The sequence below is a fragment of the Rhinatrema bivittatum genome, chromosome 6, assembly GCF_901001135.1.
Source record: "Rhinatrema bivittatum chromosome 6, aRhiBiv1.1, whole genome shotgun sequence".
Taxonomy (NCBI): Eukaryota; Metazoa; Chordata; class Amphibia; order Gymnophiona; family Rhinatrematidae; genus Rhinatrema; species Rhinatrema bivittatum.
In genome coordinates, this window is record NC_042620.1 from 13,149,585 (window position 1) to 13,168,272 (window position 18,688).

The 18,688-nt window shown below is 51.5% G+C and overlaps 1 protein-coding gene across 2 annotated transcripts in view; it reads right to left on the reverse strand.

Moving 5' to 3' along the window:
* The window catches only part of SLC11A1 (solute carrier family 11 member 1), an 87,343-nt gene that overhangs the window by 301 nt on the left and 68,354 nt on the right, over positions 1–18,688 (reverse strand). Inside the window, exons 14-15 of one of the 2 annotated variants that reach the window (XM_029605057.1) lie at positions 12,188–12,341; positions 10,440–11,551 (exon numbers count right to left, since the gene is read on the reverse strand). In XM_029605057.1, the coding sequence (XP_029460917.1) occupies positions 11,429–11,551; positions 12,188–12,341 (277 nt within the window). In that variant the 3' untranslated portion in view covers positions 10,440–11,428. Of the gene's footprint in view, positions 1–10,439; positions 11,552–12,187; positions 12,342–18,688 lie in introns of those variants that run through there. The other variant, XM_029605058.1, reaches the window with a different exon arrangement.

Genomic DNA, 18,688 nt, shown 5'->3' on the forward strand with positions numbered 1-18,688 from the left:
CGTAATGGCACTGGGTGGGTTCCAAACCCGCCCTTCAGCCCTGGGGGCGGCACAGCTTGCGGGAGCTGCAGTTGCTAATCTGATGATGATGATGATGATGATGAGGGTGCTGGATTCTTCTGACCATGTCAAGGTGTGAGGTTTCGGCACCCCCCCCGTCGCTAAGGTTGTTTTGTTTTTTTTTGTAGCCCTTGATGGCGGCAGACGACCGCTCCTGGCCCCTGCCAGTGAGAGCCCAGGTGACAGCCGAAACCTGCAAGCTGCTGAAGCTGCGCCGTTCGCTTTGCTGCTCCTCCTTTTCTGCTTCCGCTCGCTTGGTTTCCAAGATCTGCGCATTCATCATGCACGACCCAGACATGCAGTCAGCCGGCCTGGAATCAGCTTCCTGGCCTGGCACGTGCCACGTCTTCCAGCTCAGATCTGCCAGGCACTGGGGAGCTTCAGCTTTATAGCAGGGGCAGGAAAACCGGGCAGTCCTGCAGTGCCCCCACACGGCCCTGGTTTGCAGGAGGTGCCTCCATTCTAGGCAAATCTAGCTCCTGCGTATTCGTTGTGCACGTCCTAAAAAGCAGAGCTGTGCGGAGGGCCCTGCCTGGCCCTGGGTCACAGAGCCTGCGAGGGGGGGGGGGGGGGGCGTAGACCACTGTGGTTTGCTGTGGGATCCACCATAGGGACCCAGCCGAGGTCCTACAGCATGGGAGGTGGAAGCCCGCCCGGGACTCTCGTGGGATCCTCGGCGAGGTCCTTCATGGGGGGGAGCACCGGGGAAATTCCACAGTGCGTGCGACCTTTGCTGACCTTTGGCACCAGCTCAGCACGTTTCCAGCGGAGGCTGCATGACCTGAGGCGGCAGCGGCGAGGGGGACTGAGCGGGTCCCCATGTAGCGGATGATCCTTGAGCTGCTTTAACGTTGCGTTGTCTCGGTGAAGGTCGGGCAGCCCTGATGGCCACCCGGGCTCGTAACCCTTCTGTACCAGTTACTGCCTGAAAGGGGACACAGTGAATCCGGTCATCCAGCTCCCAGGCATGGTTCCTTGTCGCCCAAACCGGCACACGGCACTCGGTGCTAGAGTAGGACTAGAGCCAGGGTGGCCGCTGGAGGGGTCCTGCCGGCGGGGGTTTCGTACAGGTGCCCGCCCTGGCCTTCGTTCTCTGATTAGGCGTCTGGGGCCCATAGGGCAGCATCAGAGAGCCCGGAGTGCCGCCCCCCGCCACGATGCCCCTTTTGAAGGCTGCTCGCTGCCCTGGGTGTTTGCGGTTGGTTGCCTGTTCCTGAATCCAGGCCTGGGCCCACGTATTTGGGGAATTTCTTGATTGCTTTTCTGAAGAAGGAAGCTTCCGTTCTGCTCCCGCGTGGCTGAGCTGTTCTCGATGCGCGCAGCTGTAATCCCCCCCGTTCACGGGACTCCTCCTCCCTCTGAGCGGCCTCTTTCCTTAGCATTAGGCCCTTGGGTGATAAGGGCAAGGTCGCCCGCCTGGGTAAATGCATGGGGCAAGGTCTCCAGGAGGCCTCGGGTGCTGGGACTGTCCCTTGAGGCGAGGCATCATGAGGTGTTCTCCTCTGACCTGTATTACCAGCAAAATGAACCCGAAAATTGTGATTCCCGAGCATCAAGTTAAGCAAATGAAGCCTTCAGTCGCCCTCGCTGGTAGCGGGCTCTTGTCTTTATTGTTAATATAATATCTTATTTATATTCTGCCTTCACAAGCAAAGCTTAGCAGAAGGAGAGGCAGCTCCAGCCCTGAAGTGCCCCATGCAGGTCCGGTTGTCGGGATTCAATCTTCACTTTCAATGCATATACAGCATAGTTCTCTGCTTCAACGGCAGGGGAGAAGAAAAGAGGGTTCGCACTCACAAAGCGGGGAGTAGCTGGCTTGTTACGGCGGTTACTACCCCAAACCAAATGTGCCTGATACTTCACTTTCGATGCACATCCAGCATGGCTCTCTGCTTCAACGGCAGGGGAAAAGAAAAACTGATACTTCACGCATATCCAGCATAACTTCAACGGCAGGGGAGAAGAAAAAAGTATTCACACTCACAAAGCGGGGAGTAGCTGGCTTGTTACGGCGGTTACTACCCCAAACCAAATGTGCCTGATACTTCACTTTCAATGCATATACAGCATAGCTCTCTGCTTCAACGGCAGGGGAAAAGAAAAACTGATACTTCACGCATATCCAGCATAACTTCAACGGCAGGGGAGAAGAAAAAAGTATTCACACTCACAAAGAGGGGAGTAGCTGGCTTGTTACGGCGGTTACTACCCCAAACCAAATGTGCCTGATACTTCACTTTCAATGCATATACAGCATAGCTCTCTGCTTCAACAGCATGGGAGAAGAATAAACTGATACTTCAAGCATATCCAGCATAGCTTCAACGGCAGGGGAGAAAAACTGATACTTCACGCATATCCAGCATAGCTCTCTGCTTCAACGGCAGGAGAGAAGAAAAACTGATACTTCACGCATATCCATTTAGCACGGCTTTTTTTTTTTTTGTTTAAGAAGGCACGAGCCACGTGATTTGCACTAACGTTCAGTGCACTTTTCACTGCTGGTTCACTTGGCACCAAGGTGCTGTAGGAGATCCCACGCTTTGGGATTAGATTGTGCAAAATGACGACATCTCCTCCCCTGCTTCTCACCATCCTTGCCTCCCAGAGGTATTCAGTCATCCAGCAAGGCTCTGGCTCTGGAAGAACAGGTGATGAAGGTAAAGTTCGTTCAGAAGTTTGGATTCGGGTTTTAGGTTTAATTAAGCACCTGTCCGAATCGCAGGCTCACGGCGAGTTATAGATTCGGGTGCCGTAGGTAGGCCCCTGCCGCAGACAGCATGCGGTCAGAGTCTGAGAGTGACCCGGGTCACAGGGAGCGCGGTCAGAGTCTGAGAGTGACCCGGGTCACAGGGAGCGCGGTCAGAGTCTGAGAGTGACCCGGGTCACAGGGAGCGCGGTCAGAGTCTGAGAGTGACCCGGGTCACAGGGAGCGCTGTCAGAGTCTGAGAGTGACCCGGGTCACAGGGAGCGCGGTCAGAGTCTGAGAGTGACCCGGGTCACAGGGAGCGCGGTCAGAGTCTGAGAGTGACCCGGGTCACAGGGAGCGCGGTCAGAGTCCGAGAGTGACCCGGGTCACAGGGAGCGCGGTCAGAGTCTGAGAGTGGCCCGGGTCACAGGGAGCGCGGTCAGAGTCTGAGAGTGACCCGGGTCACAGGGAGCGCGGTCAGAGTCTGAGAGTGACCCGGGTCACAGGGAGCGCGGTCAGAGTCTGAGAGTGACCCGGGTCACAGGGAGCGCTGTCAGAGTCTGAGAGTGACCCGGGTCACAGGGAGCGCGGTCAGAGTCTGAGAGTGACCCGGGTCACAGGGAGCGCGGTCAGAGTCTGAGAGTGACCCGGGTCACAGGGAGCGCGGTCAGAGTCTGAGAGTGACCCGGGTCACAGGGAGCGCCAGCAGGATCTGAATGGCTCTCAGCCTGCTGCTCAAGCCCCAGCCCGCATTCTGGCCGGCAGCAAGAGAGAGACGGTGTCCAGTGCCCTCGGGGCATTGTCCTAGCTGCTTGTTTATAGCAGCAGTCAGGAAGGTATCCTAATTTTGAGGCATCAGTTCAGGTGTTTTGAAGCGCACCTTCTGTTTTGCTCTGGATGAGCTGCCTAGCCTTCCGGAAACCCCGCCGGGATGCTTGGTTTAAATCTGATACGTGGCATCTGGAGCCCGATACGAATGACCGATGGCCAACGTTGATTATGGGAACAGGCCCCAAATCTCTCTGTACAGCAAGTGAGCAGCCCTGGTCGACTTTTGAGAGAAAATATCAGTCTGTGCCGTATTCCCGTTTCTGTTCCGCAGAGTGGAGACTATCATCTCATTTAGGATTAAAGAGTAGATGTACACGGTTTCGAGACGGCCGCTCCGTAGGGCCCTTCTCCTCCATTGGTCATGGAACGGGCCCGTTTCCTCTGCCGATTGTTGAAATCGCCAACACATGTCGAAGGATGAGCTGAATTATTACAGGGGCTTTCCCCAGGACTGTTTGCTGATTTGTAGACGTCGGTCACTGATGTCTGCTAAGTTACGTGTGCGGATGGGCCATTCGGTCTTTTTCTGTCACCATGGCTCCAAGTTCCTGGCCTGTTCTGAGGTTTCATTTGAGGATATTTCCTTGCTCTCCTCATGTTATGCCTATAGGTCCCAAAACTGCCATTTGGGTGGTGAATTTTAGGGGCAGTGTCGTAGTTTGCAAGCCGGATATCTTCCGCGTGAGTGTCCTGAAGTGGAACAGCAGCGAGCGTCCTTTGCTGTGGGCATTTGCACAGGACCCCCACACTCTGCACATCAGAGACCTTCCACGTGCAGTTGGTGCGTTCATAAGGAGGGTCTTGCTGCTTTTGGGCTGGGTCTTCTGGTCCCTAAGCCAACCAACGATGCATACTTAAAATACAAATAAATAGTGTTGGATTTTCAGAGGGCTGGGGTGCATGACAGCGGTTGTGCGACGTGGGTCACATGGAGGCTACCATCATCCGCCCTGGGAACTACTGATCGGGAGTCAATAAACCTAAAACAGCTGCAGAGCGGAGGTCGTGTGTTCTCTCTTTCCGTTGCCCCCAAATACGTTTTCTCTGGAGATTTCTAAACTCTGCTAGAAAAGAACCTGCTTGTAGCTGCTCGATGAACGCTCTTTCTCCTGGCTTTCATCAAGATAGCAGAGCGATCTCCTGGAAGACGCGCCCTGGCGTCGATTTTACTGAGGGGGGGGGGGGGGGGAGAAGTAGAAACCAGAAACGCTGGACACGATCCTGCCTTGGATTATTTGGAAAATCTCTGTTTAATTTACAATCTGGCATGGTTGTTTGATCCTGGACAGAGACTGGGATACATCACGTACAGCTCAAGTCATCTCAACTGGGAACTAGAAACATTTCCAGCAGAAAGATATATTTGTTGGCTCAAGCAAATAAAAATAATCACATCCGGTGTTTAAAAAAAAAAAAAAAAGGTAGGTCAGAGGCTCTGCATATCTCCGGGAAGTCTAAATCCAGTCATTGAGTAAGATTTAATGTCCCTCGATGTCAGCTACTGCTTCCTTACAATCAGGCCGATACAGTACAGTGCGCTCCGACAGAGCGGACTGTTAACCCTCTATTGCGCGTTTTCGATGAGCTAGCGTTACCCCTTATTCAGCAAGGGGCTGAAAACGCGCGTCCAACCCCCCTGAACCTAATAGCGCCCGCAACATGCAAATACATGTTGATGGCCTTATTAGGTATTCGCGTGCGATTCAGAAAACAAAATGTGCAGCCAAGCCGCACATTTTACTTTCAGAAATTAGCGCCTATGCAAAGGTCGGCGCTAATTTCTTCGAGCACCGGGAAAGTGCACAGAAAAGCAGTAAAAACTGCTTTTCTGTGCACCCTCCGACTTAATATCATGGCGATATTAAGTTGGAGGTCCCGAAAGTTACCACACACACGGTGACAGAACAGGCGCGCACAGGGCCAAGGGCCATTTGATGGTGATGACTGGGGGAGAAAGGGTCATAATGTCCTGTACGGTCCGAGAGGCAGCCGCGGAGGAGGCTAACGTGGATACGCAGTGGCTGACACGCGTGGAAAACCATGCCCGGGATATTGTTATGCCGGGCCTCAGTCTCTGCCGGAAGGAGAGGGGTGGGCAGACAGGGAGGAGGAGTGGGGCCCTACATAAACGTATTATTGAGGTAACAGAACATCAGGGCTCATGAGGTAGGGAGGAGGCAGCGTGGGTCACTCTGGAGGGAGGAAATGCGAGCTCCCTCGATACCCGAGTAATACACGGACCTCCTTTCCAGAGATTTAAAGGAGGAGAATCACAAAGGAGAATCACAAAGGGGAGCTGCTATCAGTTGACGAGGCCGTCCCAGCTGCCGTGTTTTCTAGAAGCCGGGGGACGCTGGATTCCCTGCAGGGAGAACTCTTCCTTCATCCGAGGCTGCACCCTGGAAGGGGCGAGACTGGACCGGGACCGTACCTCGGCTGTTGTGGTAGATAATTGCCCAGGATCCGGTGATCATCGGATGCTGTGGCTCAGTATTAGGCATCTCAAACGTGAGCACGACGGTTTTCAATAGCAAAACAGACATAAAATAAACCAATAGAACAATAAATTAGACAAATATAACACACACAAAATAAACAGATACTAAAAGGGATCAGAAGGACACATTGAAAATCCAAGACGTAAATCAGTGCATCTGCAGGCTGACTCTGCTTGCACGCCTCAGGAGCCGGGTCGTTCACTGCTTCTTGAAGATCTTACTGTCCCTTCCAAGGCGTAAAGCCGCGGGCATCGTGGCCCATACATGGGAATTCAATCTAAGGCCAGGGTCCCAGGCTTCAGGAACACTTCACTTTCTCAGACTGGGGGGCGAACCTCAAGGACTCGTTAGCCGGAAGGGAACATCTCGGGGAAATGGGCAAAACTAAAAGGAGGTAGCAGAAGGGCAAAGAAGGTAAATAAAGGGGAGAGGAAAGGAATAGGCCGCAAGGTTTTCTAAAGCAGCAGCTGAAATGGTAAGGGAGGAGCAGTAACTTTCTGTGAGAGTCTGTGCAGAAATCAGTGCTTTCCCCGTCCCGACTCTGGGCCTGGAGCACTTTTTCCTGTACGAAATATTCCCTGCACACACAGACACACACACACACAGACAGACACAGACACAGACACACACACACACATACACACACACAGACATAGACACACACACACACACACACACACACACATAGACACACACACATAGACACACACACACACACACACATAGACACACACACACACACACACATAGACACACACACAGACATAGACACACACAGAAATACACACACACACACACATAGACACACACAGACATAGACACATAGACACACACAGACATAGACACACACAGACATAGACACACACACACACATAGACACACACACACACACAGACATAGACACACACAGAAATACACACACACATAGACACACACAGACATAGACACATAGACACACACAGACATAGACACACACACAGACACATATAGACACACACACACACAGACACACAGACACACATAGACACACACAGACACACATAGACACACACAGACACACATAGACACACACAGACATAGACACACACACAGACATAGACACACAGACACAGACACACACACATAGACACACACAGACATAGACACACACACACACACACAGACACACACACACACACAGACATAGACACACACACACACAGACACACACACACACAGACACACATAGACACAGACACACACACAGACACACACACACACATAGACACACACAGACATAGACACACACAGACATAGACACACACACACACACAGACACACACACACACAGACATAGACACACACACACACACACAGACACACACACACACAGACACACATAGACACAGACACAGACACACACACACACATAGACACACACAGACATAGACACACACACAGACATACACACTTCCCAAGCTAATTCCCATGCAAAGGGTATATGCACAAATCCTTTTGAAATTTCTCTCATTGCACCCTGCGAGCTCCAGAAGGAGGTGCTTTTTGGCAGAATGCAGGTATTAAGAAGGGCTTAAGCAGTAAATTTAAGAAATTGAAATCATTTATTTTGCAATTCTTATATTCCGCTCTCTCCACATTATGATCAACACGGATTGCATAATAACATTCATAATAGCATTAAAGCGAAACAAAAATACAAATATCTGCACAAAACAAACATACATTCATTCTTAAAAGCATCACTAAAATAATACGCCTTCACCTGCCTCCTAAATAATTTTATATCCTGAATAAGCCTGAGCTGTCTAAGTAATGCATTTGGTAACAAGGGAGCTGTATATGAAAAAGCGCGAGCTCGTGTGGAACGGCTGCCCTATGAGGTAAGGCTAAGGAAGTTAGGGCTCTTCAGTTTGGAGAAGAGACGACTGAGGGGAGGATATGATACAGGTCTACAAAATCCGGAAAGGACTTGAACAAGTTAATGTAAATCAGTTATTTACTCTCTCAGATAATAGAACTTCCATGAACTTCCATGAATTTGCAAGTAGCACATTTAAAACAAATGAAAGAAAATTCTTTTTCACTCAGTGCATAGTTAAGCTCTGGAAGTCATTGCCAGAGGATGTGGTTAGTGCAGTTAGTGTTACTGGGTTTAAAAAAGGTTTGGATAAGTTCATAGAGGAAAAATCCATAAACTGCTATTACGGTAATTAATAAGCAATAGTAGCTTTTGATGTATCTAATGCTTCGATACCTGCCAGGCACTTGTGATTTGGTTTGGTCACTGTTGGAAACAGTGGATGCTGGGCTTGATGGACCCTTGGTCTGATCCAGTATGGCAAGTCTTATGTTCTTATGATCCTGGCGGTACGTCTAATAATTTTGCATCTTGCAATATTAATGTTTGGTTCGGGCTTTAATGATTTAATGTTTTAGCCAAAGTACAAGAATTGTCAGTATTCTCAACCATTTGAAAACTGTCACAACTATCTTAAATTTAACTCTCTGGACCCTAGGAAGCGAGCGCAGCTCCTTAAGACCTGGAGTTGTATGAGCTGAAAGGCCTTGTTCCAGACATAACACAAGCAGCGCATTCTGCAAAAGCTGTAATGAACGGAAACGATCCTGGGGCAATCCAACTGGCCAGGGAGTCGAGAGATCGCAATACTGTATGAATTATCTTCAAAGGCAGCAACATGTTTTATTTTCTAGAAAGCTTTCTTAACCACCTGGCTACCGTGAGGAACCAAGGTCGGTTTAGAATCAATTAAGATCCCTAAGTTACGACCCTCAGTCTCCAAGGACAATGGCACACCTGCTTATGTAAACCTACCGCACAAATCTGGAGGCGGCGTTTTACTAATCCATAAGAGTCAGGGGTTTTTCAACATTCAAAAACAAACGATTGGCCCTCAGCCAATCACCGGTCTTATCCAGGTATTGCTGAAACTCTAGACTAGGAAATGAATCGTTTTTTTGCACGGATTATAGAGTTGCATATAATCTGCATAAAGATAATGCACTAATCCTAAACTCCTAAAGAGGGTACCCAGTGGTAAAAGATGTATATTGAGCAACCCTGAGGATAGCGATGATCCCTGCGGAGCACCCAGGCAGAATCCTTCCCCCTGTCTTTCTAATAAGAATGATCCAAACCAAGAGAGCACCTCAACACCCAATCCAGTTTGCACAAATCGCCAGGTTCAACAAATTATGCTCAACGGTGCCATATGCAACTGGACCAAGACTCCCAACCTCCCTTTATCCAGCTCACAATGTAAAATGATCCACTAAAGACAGTAGTAATGTCTCCGGCCCATGATGATTTTGGAAGCCGTGTTGCTGTGCATCTAACATTGCAGCCCCTTCCAAATAATTCTCTAATCGCAGCAAAACTGCCTTTTCAATTATTTTACTTAATATAGGCAAGTTTGAGACTGATCGGTAATTTGAGACAACGGCAGATTTTTTGCACTGCTCTTCTTATTAGTTTACTCTCATCTAAATGACTTATTGACTATACATTGAATACGTTTATAAGATGCCCCGTTGGATATTTTAACTAGCCTGAAAGGACATGGATCCAACACATCGTATGCGGAAGCTATGTTATCAATAACTGGTGTAAGTTCTGACAATGATGTACTTTCCAAGGACAATCAATTTGGTTCACTTATATATTTAATAGCTACAGTAAAATTTACTGTAAGATTATTTTTTTTAATTGAATGGCAATCTGGAGTACCTTACCTTCAAAACAATCTGGCCAAAGTGTCACGATCTGGAATGTCCTGGAAAGCAATATCCTGTTCCATAGACAACTGACTCAAGGTGAAGCAATTCCAGCATGCCGCCTTAAAAGACCAGGGCCAGGCATTTAGCCTGGTCCACCTTAAGACAGCCCAGAAGGGTGTGTCCCTAAGCAGAGTAGGCCCAGGAGGGAACAGGAGGCGGCAGCTCCTTCTACAAGACTGATCTGGTGATGTAACCTTTTGATTTAGTGCTGCTGAGGTAAGCAGACCTTTTCTGCCTTTGTTTCTGTTACTTTGTAAATAAAGCTGATTCTGGGTAGAAAAGGCTGGAGTCCAGACTACTCTGCCCTCCAGCAAGGCAAAGACTGCTCTGGCTTACATAGAAACATAGAAATGACGGCAGAAGAAGTCCAAACGGCCCATCCTTTCTGCCCAGCAAGCTTTCACACTTGGTTTTTTTTTTCTCATACTTATCTGTTACTCTTGGCCCTTAGTAACCTTTTGGTTCTATTTCCCTTCCACCCCCACCATTAATGTAGAGAGCAGTGCTGGAGCTGCATCTAAGTGAAGTATCAGGCTTAATTGGTTAGGGGTAGTTAACCACCGCAATAAGCAAGCTACACCCATGCTTATTTGTTTACCCAGCCTGTGCAATTCAGTCCTTGTTGGTTGTTGTCTGAATATAAATCCACTTTTCTTCATTCCCCCCTGCTGCCGTTGAAGCAGTGAACTGCATATGTATGCATAAGTGAGGTTCAGTGCTGTCCTGCGAAATAAACCTATTTGGAGACTCTAACCTCGCCAAAGCCCCTCCCCAAGGTGTTCCCAGCTTTCATGGACGTTCATTGTGTGAATGCTGAGGGGCAGGTAAGAGGTTTGGGCTTGGACAAGGGGCTGCGCACAGGTAAAAAATGTGCAGAGTGTGACAGGGAGTAGATAAGGTCGTGAAGGAAAGAAGATTAGATGAGGATAAGCAATGGTCTGGAGGTTATTCGGGGAAGATGTAGTCATGAGGCTAAGCCAAAACAGGGGGGGGGGGGAGCGCAAAGCATTCGTTGTTTCTTACGGGCCACAGAGCTCTGTAAAAGACAAACACCGCAGTCCCCGGTGCGGAACGCGACACTGGCTCTGTACAAATTCAGGCTTTCACCAACAGATGCTCTCTTTCAAAATCCTGCAATTAGGCAGAGGGTGCAAAGCTTTTGTGTTTCTTGCCTCACCCTTAATGCTGCATTCATCTTCCTTTCAGTGTCCTCGTCTTCCATGAAACCAATCAAGATTAATTATAGAAACCGCAGCTTGGTCCCTAGGAGCCTGGCCACGTTCTCTTCACTTGCGCAGGGAGGGAAGTGAACGCAAATCATTTTCATCTTTCTGTCTCAGTTCTAATCCCACCTCTGCCTTTACATCGGGATGCTTAGGAACTCACGCAGAGGAGGAGGAGGAGGCAAAGATCCTGTTCTCGTGGGTCTGGAGGCTGAAAGGAGAATACCAAGGCCGAAGTCGTAGGAATAAGTTCTGTTCCAGCGTTCCTGACGTGCCGGTCACTCCGTGCCATCCCCTGCAGTCCCTGAATGCCTCCAGAGGTCTCTCTCCGGTCACTGGTCCCCGCAGTGCACGGCGCCGTTCACAGCAGGCCCCTCCGCGATGCCATAGAAGAATGGCGAGTGTTTCCCGTGGGACAGGAAGCTGGCTCCGTGTGCTAGACAACACGCCCAGAGCTGCAAGGCAGATGGAAAACAGATGAGATAGCAACGCTGCTCAGTTCGGTGACCCAGTCTCGGCAGGGAGACCCTTCAGGCCGGTCCTGGCTTCTGCACTTCCATTCTCAGTGCATTGTGGTACATGTAGTCCTGTCAGCACTACAGAGGCCAGAATGCAACAGGAAAGGAGTCTCACAGAGCCAGGTCTCCTGCCAGAAACCGGGTCACACGGCAACCCTAAAGCACCCAAAGCAGCACCTGGTGTGAGGACTCACGTGCAGATGCGGCCTATACGATCTCCCGGCAGTTCCCTGGTATTTTGTGAACACAGGGCCTGCCGAAGTTAAGAGTGTTTTGCATTCAGGGCCCGGGGTAGCTGAATGCTGCAGCACTGACTGAAGTGCAGGATAAACCACGGCCTGCCACGTTTCACGAGCTTGTGGTCGGAACCGTGAGGCTCCGCTAATGTCAGAAAATCTCAAATCATCCTCTCCCTGAGCTCAGAACCGGTTGGGTTCTAACCCTCCTGCTCCGTCACCCTCGTTTACACTCGTCCCCCCCCCCCGCTATCTCCCTTTCTTCCTCACTCCCTTCTCTCACACCTCCCCCCAAACGGCAGCGCGATGATGATACAAGGGCGGCCGCGCTCCTTACCAGGTAGAGGGTGAGGACTGCGTACCCTGCCAGGATGAAGCCCACCAGAACGTAGTAGGCCACGTTCCCCAGCGTCGGGATGTACACCGCCACGAAGTAGAGGTTGATGGTCAGCACCAGCGCGATGATCAGGATGGCGACCGCCTTCCCGACGCTGGAGACAGAGGTGCAGAATACAGATCAGAACCGGAAGCCAGGCTCGAGGCACGCGACCTTTCCCTGCGGGATGAGCAGGGACCTTTGCTTTCAGCTTTTATATTTCCAAATAATTCATCAGCATTAACTATACGTAACAAAAATGGGAGAAAATCAGTGGGGGTGGGGGGAAAAAGAGACATTCTTCTGCCACTGACTTTCTCCTATATGTGCTCATTATAAGAAACCCTGATAAATTCCCCGGAAAAGTAAAATAAAAACTGAAAACAAAGGACCTTAGCGATGACACACGCAATGAGTTTTTGAATGCTCGGGCACAGGCCGTGCGTATATACTGGGCACACTGTAATGCACTTGCGGGAATAAAGGTTAACAGACAAAAATATATAGAGAGAGAGAAGGTGAGAGCTGTTTATTGGATCACTTAATCCACTTCTTGACTTGCTTTCTCTTCCTTAGGTCAGAACAGAAAATAGAAACCATAAACTGGCGGCGTGAAGGTGGAAGGGGACGCGTGATGTGTTAGAGTGGCAAGAGGGCGACTGAGGGGCAGGAGGGATATTTCTCATTAAGGGGCAGATTTTCAAAGGGGTACGCGCATAAGATACGCGCGTACCCCCCCCCCCGAAAACCTGCCCCAAGCTCCCCCTGCGCTCGCCGGCAGCCTATGTTGCATAGGCTGCCGGCGAGCGCAAAGCCCCGGGACGTGCGTAAGTCCTGGGGCTTTCCTGGGGGGGGGGGCCATGTCGAGGGGCGTGCTGCGACCGGCGTGTCATTGGGGGTGTGGCCGCGGCCTCTGGACCAGCCCCTGACTGGAACATGGCGCGCCGGCAGCTGGCCCGGCGCACACAAGTTACGTCTGCCTCGGGCAGGCGTAACTTTTGAAATAAAGGTGGGGGGGGGGGTTAGTTAGGGCTGGGGGGTGGGTTAGGTAGGGGAAGGAAAGGGAAGGTGGGGGGCGCCGGAAAGAACGTTCCCTCCGAGGCCGCTCCGATTTCGGAGCGGCCTCGGAGGGAACGGAGGCAGCCTGCGCGGCTCAGCGCGCGCAGGCTGCCAATTTTGCGCAGCTTTGCGCGCGCCAACCCCGGATTTTAAAGATACACGCGGCTAAGTGCGTATCTATTAAAATCTGGCGTACTCTTGTTTGCGCCGGGTGCGCGAACAAAAGTACGCGCATGCGTACTTTTTAAAAATCTGCCCCTAAGAGTTAAGAACCCGTATCTCTGTGAGTTCCCATATGATCGAGTACTTCAACTTGAAATGTCTTTTAGTATCATTGATGCGGTGGTCTGGTCCCAAAGAAGATCCCCCGTGTGTGTACTTTTGTGCCAGGGTGGAAAGCGGAGATGCGCGCGCGTTTGAAACAACGTGGGAAATTCTCATTTTTAAAATGATGGCAAACAAAAACCGCATGTTCCTGGCTGTTCCCGATTCTCCTCCCCAGCTGCCTCCGGACCCCATTACCCTTTGGCTGAAAATCTTCCTTCACGGGTCAGGAGTGATCCCCCATTGACCGGCAGGCCGAGGCCACCGTTAACTTTGACCGTACAAACTGTGCCTGGCCTGGGCCTGACCGCTGCCCTTTTGTAGGTCAGATGTTACCGGTGGCGCTGGCCCTCGGTCTCCTGGCGCCATCGACGGGCATCACTCCCCGGCCGTGAAGAAAACCTCAGCGAAAAGGTGAGGGGTGCGGAGCTGGGCGAGGCAGCTGGGAACGCGGACGGGCCAGGATGCTGGGATTTTTTTTTCTTTTTTTGCTGCTCACTAATATTTTTTTTGTTCTACTTTTCCTTTCGTCATCTTAATTTTGTCTTTTGTTTCTTTTGTTTCTCATTTTAAATAAATCAAAAGAAACTGAACAAGCAGCAACACACAACCCCACCCCCCCCCCCCCCAAAATGAAATAAAAAAAAAAGAGATCCCTCTCTAGGCTTTACCCTAGAGATTTCCAGCAAGGGGGGATGTTTTCCAGTGGGAGGAGAGATTTTCCGAGCGGCGGTTTCTTCAGTGCTTCCCACAACGCTGGGGCTCTGTGTAAAATTAACACAGGCGTCTCCCCCGGGCGCTGGAGGAATGCGCGAGAGGCAGCGTGGCGCAGTCCCCCGAGAAGGGAGGAGAGGTTTCTGTCTGCGATGTTTGCCAGGCTGGAGTGGGTACTCGCGGGGAAAGGAGACTCGTCCGTGAGGGCGACTGCAGCAACCGGGGACAGAAATACCATTTCCGACCGGGGCAGAAAGGAGCTTGGAGAGCCGCCAGGGCCCGAGCCAGAGTTGCGGAGGTTTTTTCCTTCCCCTGCAGCCCCGAGGAAGGTGGTTACCCCTGTAATCCAGCAACTTGAACATGATGCGACACTTTGAAACTCACATGAACGGACTTAATGGAGACTTGGGTTTCTGAGCTCCCTGCCGCCAATAATGGCCCCCCCGGAGCCCCCGGGATGAAATCCTGCTGCTCTGCTACCAGCCGACCAGTCTCTGAGGTGCATTTCTTAATCAAGTCCTGCCAGCAGGGGGCAGAGTTTGGGGATTGAAACAAGGGAGGACATAATAGGTGAGGTATGTGGTAATGTGGTTTATATTTTATGAATTTTAAATTGTATTTACACTGCATTTTATTGTTTATTTTATGTTGTGATATTGTATTTTATGGCTTTTGTAACACACCGAGTAAGGATTTTCCCAAAGAAAGGTGCGACCCAAATGGAAACTAAATTCTACTGCCTCTCTGTCACTGTACCACACTTAACCCCTTCTCCGCTATTTTAGGGTTCACTTATATTCTCTGCTCGATCTGATTTGCCTGATGAAGAGTGTCATATCCCGAAAGCCAGTCAAGAAATGGATTGAGTCCAATCAATAGGTCGCGTGTCCTGGGATTGTTGTGTTGTTTGTTGGCTTTTATTGCATGCATTCAAGTGGACAAGCTCAGCACCCACACAACTGAGTCCACCAGGGTTACACAGGATGCAACGAAGGCTTGAATTAGCACAGCTCCAAAACTGGCGCTAAATTCAACCCTTTGTTAAGAACTGGGGAGAAATAAACAGCCCTCAGCAGCTGGACTGACTTCATCCAGCAGTGACTGACTCTGGTGTCCTCTGACCCTGTGGCCAGGTCATTGCGGAGCGAGCCTAGGATGGAAGTAAATCGCCAGCTGGGTTACAGCAGCCGCACTCTCATTTACCAAGGCGCCCTGAGGTCCTTCCAGTGCCTTCCTTTCGTTATGTAAGAGATTGAGAGGGGGGCGAGAAAGGTGAGGGAGAGGAATCAGCAGGGTCCCTGATGAAAGGAAGGTGCGTTAGCCTAGGTGCAACCTTACTGCGCGGCCGCCTGTACGTTTCCGTACATTCAGCTTTACTCCCGATGTAAAAAGGAGCTCTGCGCTCAGAAACCTGCACATAGGTGAGCGCACTTCCATGCAAATGTCACGCTAACGAAGGCGCTCATTATTACTCCCCAACGCAGAGAGCTGCACTGCGGCCCTGTTACCTCACGCTTCCGGGGCCGGCGTTAGTCTATGGTGCTGTGCCAGAGTGCTCCCGATGCACCCACTGTCGCTGGGAACCCCACGTCCAGGACCATGCGGGGACAGCAGCCTATAAGTGTGAGAGAACTTTTATTCCAACTCTGAGCCAGAAAAAAACCCCACAGGCTGAGCATTAGGGTTACCCGAATCCGGTCCTCCAAGCCAGAGACCTTCAGCTATGAAATATTCTGGACACCCCCCCCCCCTCCGAGCCAGAGTGACTCTGCTCCGGGACCGCCGGCCCCATGTCAGACACAGAGAATTGTGTGTGCAGTTATCATGATGTAAGCTCTTTGGGGAAGGCACTTCTAGTAGAAGAACAGTCACCGTTGTGCAGCTTGCTGTATTTTCAAATGTCGCCTCGTGCCTCTCCGGGTCTGTATCTTCCACGCGTAAGGCCCACCATCCCCCCCCCCCCCCGTCGTGCTGTCTTATGCACGGGGGCGAGGCCAGAGAAGCGCAAGGTGGCAGCGACAGACAGCTGTGCGTGCGAGCAATGCGCAGCGCTGACAGCTGTACTGTCGGAAGGGCCTTCCCCAAAGAGCTCACCCATCAGTAGACAAATGGTGACAACTGTGCCCGGTGCTTGTCCCAAGGAAAAGCAGCGTTTTAAGGCTACGCCTGGGCGGCCTGCCCTTTCACTTTTATATTTACAAAACATGGTTTATGTTCACATCGTGTTTTGGGGGCACAGCCCATTGCCTGTGTGCATTAAATATGATTTGTGTGTGCTGTTGGGGGTGGTGTGTGCTGTTGGGGGTGGTGTGTGCTGTTGGGGGTCGTGTGTGCTGTTGGGGGTGGTGTGTGCTGTTGGGGGTCGTGTGTGCTGTTGGGGGTGGTGTGTGCTGTTGGGGGTGGTGTGTGCTGTTGGGGGTGGTGAACGTTTTCCTGAGCGCCTGCGTAAGAAAGCGCGCCGAGGAATTTTGCGGGCGGTTTCTACCGAAGCCTTATTACGTTGGACCCAGAGTCCCCGGCGGCAGGGGGGCGCCTTTCAAAACTCTGCGGGACCTCTTTACGCGCAGACCTTAGGTCACTCCTCGGAGGGAAAGAGTTCACAAAACCGGGGTGGGGAAAAAGTGAATGCACTGCGCCGCGCTTGCTGTGTGTGCGAGGACGTTTACCAGGGAAAGGTGGGCGAGTGCCTTTGGAAAGGACACGAGTGCAGGCCCCGCCCCCGGCGAGGCCTCTCCTCTCTCTGTGTGTGAAGTTATGTGCCTACCGGCGTTACGTGCGTAATTTTATGCACAGAAGGGGGTTGGCCATGTTCAAAGACCCCGATCCCGCCAGTCCGCTTCTCTGTTGTGGGCGGAAATGGCTTTGAATCCGGACCCTACTGGTCTATGCTGCCCCCGAGCTTTCGTTCAGAGCTGCCCAGGGATTTCCCCCCAGTCTGGCCACTAGGTGTCGCCATTGAGCAATGGCTGAGACTCTCTCCCCGCCCCCTCCCGGGGCCGTGAGTGCTATCTCCACAGCATCCCCGGCTCCGGGCAGCCCAGGGAGCAGAAACCCACCCCGGGAATCAAACTCCAACAACTCTTTGAAAGCAAACAGCAGCCAGCTGGCGATTCTACTTCCCTACTCCACACCGATCTGGAGCAGGACTCTGGAAAATTTGTCACTAAGAGGGGGATTTTCAAACGGCACCAGGGAAGGCCAAGGTCTGCGGCTACAAAGCAATGCAGAGGTTATCCTGAACTTTCAAAGCAGATTGGTGCGCACAAGTCCGTTCTGAAAGTTCACGGGCGCGGACGCAGCCACCTCCGGAGCAGGCTCACCTTTCCGCCTGCGAGGCCCTGAGGCTGCCCTCTGCCTAGTGTGGGCATGGAAAATAGGATTTCCTTCTCAGAGCGCCGTTCACCTGCATGGAGCAGGGTTTTATTTGGGGAAGTCACTTTGAAAAGCGAGCCCTACATGGATTAAGTGATCTGAATGTAAAGGCCTATTTCCACGTATCTCCGTGGGCAAACACGGTAACTGCCTGCCTTGTTTCAAATGTTCATGAAAAAGAGGGACCAGCTTCAACCAAGTTTAAGCCTCTTGTAACTCTGTACCCCCTGCTGCTATTGCAAAACTGAGACACCCATACACAGCTCTGCCACTGCACCTCACTCCTGCCCTGCAGTACTGAGACTCCACACACACAGCTCTGCCACTGCACCTCACTCCTGCCCTGCAGCACTGAGACTCCATACACACAGCTCTGCCACTGCACCTCACTCCTGCCCTGCAGTACTGAGACTCCACACACACAGCTCTGCCACTGCACCTCACTCCTGCCCTGCAGTACTGAGACTCCACACACACAGCTCTGCCACTGCACCTCACTCCTGCCCTGCAGTACTGAGACTCCACACACACAGCTCTGCCACTGCACCTCACTCCTGCCCTGCAGTACTCCCTCCTATTCCAGCACTGAGACTCCACACACACAGAGCTCTGCCACTGCACCTCACTCCTGCCCTGCAGCACCTCCTGCTATTCCAGCACTGAGACTCCACACACACAGAGCTCTGCCACTGCACCGCACTCCTGCCCTGCAGTACTGAGACTCCACACACACAGCTCTGCCACTGCACCTCACTCCTGCCCTGCAGTACTGAGACTCCACACACACAGCTCTGCCACTGCACCTCACTCCTGCCCTGCAGTACTCCCTCCTATTCCAGCACTGAGACTCCACACACACAGAGCTCTGCCACTGCACCTCACTCCTGCCCTGCAGCACCTCCTGCTATTCCAGCACTGAGACTCCACACACACAGAGCTCTGCCACTGCACCGCACTCCTGCCCTGCAGTACTGAGACTCCATACACACAGAG